Raw genomic sequence first — 6,982 nt, 5'->3', positions numbered from 1 at the left:
AAGCCGGTAAATTTTTATTAAGAGTTGCATTTAATGAACTTGGGATCAGGTTCGATGCCCGAGGTCATCGATTACATGAAGGGTATTGCGCCGAAAGAGCAAGTGCCCTTTTAGCATTGACCGAACACATTTGAAAACACACACATACATATCTGACGCGATGTACGAAGAGAAAAATAAAAGTTCGTGAACTTTCTTCCAGTGGAGGAAAATAAAATCAAACGCAATCGTGGCGTACAACGGACACGCTGAGCAATTTAGCGTACAAATACGGTTTCTCACACAAACGCATGTTCCACTTCTCGGAGACGAGGACTTTTCTCAAGTTGGACGAGATGAATCGTTCGACACTCTCAGCCAAAATGTCATCCGAATGTAAATCTGCAACTTCGGCAACTTCGCAGACATTATCGACGGACAGATGCTTCAGTACAAACTCGCGGCATTTCTCCTTCAGTTCCGGGAGCATGTACCGGTCCGCGGCGACGTACAGGTCCAGGACTTTGTGCTCCGGAAGACCCTCGGTACGCCTCGTGTACATGTACAGCAGCATCGCTTTCGCCACGTCCACGTCTAGGTCTGCCAAGTACACCGCTTCGTCGTGGCTCTCCTTCATGTCGTTGTCGAACATGGCCTCGAACACTTTGGAGTGAGTCGACAGGATCGCCTTGTGGCACTGGAAGTTTTCTTCCCCGACGCGCAAGGTGACGTCGGAAAATTTCCCGTTCTCGAAGGTGGATTGAAACCCCTCTAGAAAAGGTGCACTAAAGGCATCCAGGATGAAGACAGTTGATCCTTCTTTGGTATCTAAAATCGTTGAAATTAATTTTAAAAATAAGCACTCGTTGGTCAAACTTTAAGAACTCTTAAGACCTCTCAGCCATTTAAATGGGTGTTTATAGTTTTGCCTCCTGCTACAACAGATTCTGTTTTAACTAAAAGGAAAAAGAACTGCTATAGGGAAGTTTTCGATTTTTCAATTTTATTTTTATATGATAGAGTAACATGTATGAACATCATAGGTGAAAAAATTTTGGCGATATGATAAGTAGTTTTTTTTTAATTAATTTTTAAAGTTCAAGCGCTTGTGACGTCAAATGGCACAGGAAGTGACGTCATGCGCTCTTCCGCCGCGGGAGAAGCCGAAGGACGTGCAGTTGACTTCGAAGACGAAACGTAAGGCTTACCTCTTCGCATTTAACTCCTCGCGTTTCTGGAACATTAAACCACTCATTCTCTCGGAAATATTCGAATACCATCATTGATGTTACTTGAGGAAGATTATTAGATTGTGCTTTAGCGAATCCGGCCTCCATAGTGTGTTGTTCAAAAGGATTATTGAATTTCTAAAAAATAAAGATATCAGCGCGCTCAAAACGTCCGTAGCGAAAACAAGGGATCTTCGGCGGAAGGCTGCCCATTCGCGCCCTGTGACGTAAGTTCGTGACGGTTCAGAAGAGCGCACTTTTGTGCGTGGATTTTTAAAAATTCATTAAAAATCAATCACGGTGTTTTAAAATTCGGCGATGGTGTATTTTTTAGTTTTGAGGGTCAATTAACAATATCCAACAGTCAAAATATGAACATTTAATAGGTTGCAACTTCCCTACGTCAAAGAGTCGTCTGCGGGATATGAGATAAATGACATCTCAGAGACTTGAAGTCTACAATGGTACTTGAAGAGTCCATTTACATCCACCAATGAAATGTACTTTTCACATTTCGTCCAGTTAATTGAAGGTATTTTTATACAGCGAAGAGAAAACCCTCCGTGCAGAGGGGAAAAACGAATTATTGCAAAAAGGTTTTCTACATACTTCTAACAAGGTGTACGAAGTGGGCCAGTTCAAATATTTTTTAGGTATTCCTACTCAATGTATTAAACCAGCTCATTTCTTTTTATATGTGAACGCGCCAGAACTGAAAAATGTCTCAGAGACATCAAAGTCTCCAATGGGACATAAAATGAGTGACGGCTCCCAGATGTCAATGTATGGTAAGGAATTTAGGTTATTAATAGTCATCGGAACTACCATCTCCGCACTCATTTTTTATGGTTAATTTATTTATTTTATTTTCCAATTTAGAAACCAAAACTAGAAATTATATAAAAAAGCAGAACATTTTCACATCATAATTACTTGTTTTACTTTGTATATCTGATTACGAAACAATATTTAGCCCAAGCAAAACCTTTCAGTTTATTTATTCACTGTTTAGATATTAGTAAATCAATTGTTTTACTAAAACAAGCCATACTTGTTAAATACAATTATTACCAAGTGTTTGTGACACCTGAAAATACTTCGGGGTTCATAATAATGCAAGTCTAATTCACGTCTAAGCGTTTCTTCGGGGAAAGTTCTTACGTACAAAATTCATCAAAATATTAAGAAAAACGTGAGTTAAGTTGTTGGACTTGCATCAATTTCCATTTATTGGCTTCAATACTCTCGAAACCAGTCCTAAAAAAGTTTGTACTTTTTTTAAAAATTTTTGCTGCCGCTAAAAGTCCCATGGCTTTTATTTGTGTGTGTGTGTGTTTTGCTCCCCACCACCACCCATTTATAAGCTCCAATAGCCGCCACTGTTAAAAAGTTAAAACCTTTGTGCATTCGTCGAAATCTTTAGAAAAAGCTTTATTACTTTCAATAAACTTGTCATCCAACTTTCGACAACCATAACTTAAGTATATCTGGATCTTGTAATTGTACACAGGGTGTTCCGTTTTATCCTCCACTAGTGATACCCGCACGGCTTTGCCCGTAATAGAAAAATCAAAAGGTCTTTTGGTTCGCCTGTATATTTACAAATAATGTATGGTGAATTTTCTCGCCAGTTGGCTTGTACCCATCTTACGGTTCCACGTTATGATAATTTCGTATCTCGCCAATTGGCTTCTGCCCGTGTTACGGTTCCACGTTATGATCATTTCGTAATTTACTCGTCCATCTTATATTTTTTTTCTTAAACTTGGAATAGAAAAAGAACCACATCGAATTTTCGAAAAATCGCTTCGAGGTGCACACCCCCATGCTACAAACTAACTTTGTGCCAAATTTTACGAAAATCGGCCGAACGGTCTAGGCGCTATGCGCGTCACTGACATCCTACAGACATCCAGACATCCTCCGGACAGAGAGACTTTCAGCTCTATTATTAGTAAAGAAGACCTTTATTTTCGCAAACGTTAAGTCTAAGATGTGTATTTAAAATTGCAAAAATGTTCAAAATCAGATGCAGAGTTAAGATATTTAAAGTTTGAAGTAAAAAGAAAAATACACTGGTGTGCAAAAATTAAGGACGAGACGGTTTTTTCAATATAACTTTGTACAAAAGCTTTCCAAATCAACACATTTAATACCGTAAGATCCCCAATACGTAAGGACATGTGTAATGTAAGCAACACTTACTAAAAGAGTAATCAGAGGGATAAAACGAAGCTTTATTGAAAAAGTAGCATGGAGCGCAATGCGACTGAAGGCCGAAACATGCCTGTGATGGGTGTCCAGCAAGAAACATCCGGTCTTAGTAGGGGATATGATCTCCCCCGACTGCTAGGCAGGTTTCACAGCGTCTGCCCATGCTGAGAATGTGGGTGTCAGTGAGTTGTTAAGGTATTGCTGCCCATTCGTCTTGCAGCGCCAATCGAAGCTCCCAAATCGTTACTGGTGGTAAGGTACGAGCTGCCAAGCGTCTGCCTAGAAAATCCCATACATGCTCGATGGGATTGAGATCCGGAGATCGTGCCGGCCAATCCATACGTTCAATATCCTCACTCTCTGAGAGCTGTTCGGCAGCTACTGTGCGATGACATGGTGCATTGTCGTCCATGAAAAGGAACTGCGGACCCATAGTGCCTCTAAAAAGACGCACATATGGAAGAAGAATCTCGTTACAATAACGGGTCCTGTTGACTGAACCTGCGTCGAAGATGTGAAGGTCCGTACGACTACCAAGCAAGATGCCTCCCCAAACGAGAACACCGCGACCTCCATACCTGTCCCTTTCAATGATGTTCGAGGGATGATTGCGGCTTCCCCGCTCTCTCCAGATGAGTAGGCGATGAGAATCGCTACTCAGACTCAATCTGCTCTCATCTGTAAAGAGTACTCGTCCCTATTCATTGTTTCTCCAATTCCGGTGTTCCCGGCACCACAGAGAAGCCTTCTCCGATGGGCAGGGGTTAGAGGTACACACCGTATAGAGCGTCGTGCAAACAGACCACCACCATGCAGTCTTCTGGTCACGGTAAAACGCGATATCGGTCGTCCAGTCGCCTGTGTCGTGTGTCTAGCGATTTCTACCGCTGTCTGCCGCCTGTTTCTTCTGGCCTGTAAGACAATATACCGGTCATCTGCGGGTGTGGTTCGTCGTGGACGATCACTACTGAACCCCCGTATAGCTGTTCTTGTAGTTTGAAATTGTCTCCAAAGTCGTGAAACAATGCTGTGAGCAATTCCGAACTCTGCAGCCCCACTTGTCACACTGCGGCCTTCCTCCAACTTCCCAATGATTCGACCTCGGGTAAAAGCATCCAGATGTCGTCTAACAGATTGATTATTCGCCATTTCTCGCTGAAGCAGCAACTCGGTGTGATTTTAACTGCTATACGGCGTGCAATCTCTTTGCCAGAAATACTGATCTTACACCGACAACATGCTTTATACTACTCAGACGCTCCCCCATTACGTCTGCCTGCATATCTGCGCATGTGCTACCGTACATCACCTTACTTAATCTCCTGATTGGTCTTTCTGTGCGCTCTGCCTCTTCGTTCAGCTGATATGCTAATTTTTCGACTTCGTCCTTAATTTTTGCACACCAGTGTATATATATATATATATATATATATATATATATATATATATATATATATATATATATATATAAAGAAGAGAAATTTATTTGGATTAGTATTTCATGTCCTTTATATGAGTTTTCGACAAATTTCTTCATTAGCTCTCTAGGTTTAGTTAAACAAACTCTCAAACAATTTTATAACCTCAGATGCGGAGGAAAAAGGGAACTAGAAATATTGTCCGTTTTCTCGGAGAACGTACTTCACCGCGTCTCCTCGAACGCAGAGTTCCATTATACGCGGGGGTGATCGGTAAGCAATCCACGCGCTTCTAAAGGAGACAACCAGACAGCCTTAACTTGGGCGTGCATTTTAATGTGCAAAAAAGTGTTACTGTCTTTTACATCACTTGCATCACTTGTCTGTTGTTATTTTAGTTATTCGTGCATTTTAGAAACTGCTGCTTTTACAACAAAATGCAATGATCCGAATATACCTTCTGCCGAAAACAGCGAAATAGAATCATCAGATATCACGTGACGAGGGAGGAGTCAAGTGCCTTCTTGTGAAGGACGGACAATACAACTGAAGGTTTTTCTCTGAATAAGATTTTAAAGAATGCAAAAATTGAGAAATACAGTAGGACCTCCATATATCGAAGTAGCAAATTGCCGAAAAAAAAATTCGATGTATAGAAATTTCGATGTATGGAAACGATCTTATTTTATCATAAAAATATCCTAAAACATTAAAATAAAAGCTAATTTTCGTGTATGAAAACCAATTTATAATTTATACGAGTATCGGATTAAATGTAAGTTGATGATTAAAAAATTAACAGAAATTACATTTTACGCCAACCATACATCTTCATATATTTCGGCAATTCAACTTGATCACAACATTAGGAGATTTTCGTTTTAACAATGTGATCGTGAGAAAAGTAAAAAAATCAATCTTTCTAACTTGAATGATTTTTACTGAAGCTAAGAAGACTAGAAATGATAATCAACAAACAAAAGGGATAATTTGAAACTGATTTTACAGTGTTACTGGTTACAGATAAGATTTGAAATAAACTTAAGGGAATTTAAGAACTTCAGAACGGAACAACGACTTAACTACACACCCTTCAACCCCAGATTTCTTATGAGTTCCGTACCAACCTTTAGTGTGAACGTAATTTTCTCCTCTAACCTTTATTTTTCATGAGACAAACAGTCTAAAGTGGAAAAAAAATCTACGAATGTCTCGAAAATCTTTTCGATACATGGAGATTTTTTCGATATGTAGAAACAATTTTTCTATATAATGAACATAGAAATTTGCTGGGATTTCGATATATAGAAAATTTCGATATGTGGAAGTTCGATGTATGGAGGTTCGACTGTATATATATATATATATATATATATTTTTTTTTTTTCATATTCAGTTCGCGCATGACTCTATTGTGAAGCAATTTTTTCGCTCTGAAAGTAGACACTCAGAAGACACAACTCACCTTCTTCATCTTTTCCATCCTCTCCGTCTTTCACTTCCAGCTCGCAGTGAATCGTCAAAATGTCACCTGGCCTGACATCTCCTAATTTTCCTTGCAGCAGATCGCTTCTGCTGATGCGCCTGAAGCCATAGAATCTCCTGTGCAGATAGGGTCCATACGAAGATTCATCAACAATGCAGCCATTTCTGTCTCGCAGATAAGAGTGCAATCGAAATCTTGCGCCCGACCTTTTTTGCTGCACCAGACGAGTCCCCAAAGAGAAAATAATGTCTTTGTTTCCGTGGTTTTCGACCTGCAGGCGGCATATTATGTCTCCAAAGAAAAAATATGGCGACGTTCTACTCTTGCTGCTACCTATGCGAGAGACGTTATCAATTTTCCAAACCAGTGATGCCCTGGTGTCTGACTGGTGGCAAGAAAAATAGGCTGTAGTCATAGCGTTTCGCGAAGTTCGTTCGTTTACACAAAACCGGTAGTCAAGGCAAGGATGAATCTTCGATAAATGAACACCACCGAATTCAGAAGAAGAATTCGTAAAAGTAATTGGCTGCCTATGATATAACAACCTATAAAGCAAGAAACGGAAAGTTGACAGTAAACGAACTAACAAGTACATGAAATATACCGCGAGCTCAGTCATTCCAGCCGAGGACTGCAGTTTCGTGCTTATTAGCACT

General features: G+C 40.1%; 1 protein-coding gene across 1 annotated transcript; it reads right to left on the bottom strand.

The window, feature by feature from the left end:
* Positions 1 to 217: 217 nt before the first annotated feature.
* On the bottom strand, positions 218 to 6,741 carry LOC129217803 (speckle-type POZ protein-like). The gene is made up of 2 exons (XM_054852144.1): positions 6,306 to 6,741; positions 218 to 807 (listed from the first exon to the last, which is right to left on the bottom strand). Exons 1-2 carry the CDS (start codon positions 6,739 to 6,741, stop codon positions 218 to 220), a joined length of 1,026 nt encoding a protein of 341 aa, XP_054708119.1.
* Positions 6,742 to 6,982: the final 241 nt, after the last annotated feature.

Source organism: Uloborus diversus, chromosome 2 (genome assembly GCF_026930045.1).
Source record: "Uloborus diversus isolate 005 chromosome 2, Udiv.v.3.1, whole genome shotgun sequence".
In the NCBI taxonomy this organism is placed as follows: Eukaryota; Metazoa; Arthropoda; class Arachnida; order Araneae; family Uloboridae; genus Uloborus; species Uloborus diversus.
The sequence above is the reverse complement of the archived record's forward strand: the minus strand, read 5'-3'. Positions and strand labels throughout refer to the sequence as shown.

Excerpts from the sequence above, each read along its gene's own strand:
- LOC129217803 (XM_054852144.1), bottom strand. The coding sequence starts at position 6,741 with ATGACTACAGCCTATTTTTCTTGCCACCAGTCAGACACCAGGGCATCA. Across the intron at positions 808-6,305 it reads GGATGGAAAAGATGAAGAAG|ATACCAAAGAAGGATCAACT; the intron begins GTGAGTTGTGTC and ends CAACGATTTTAG.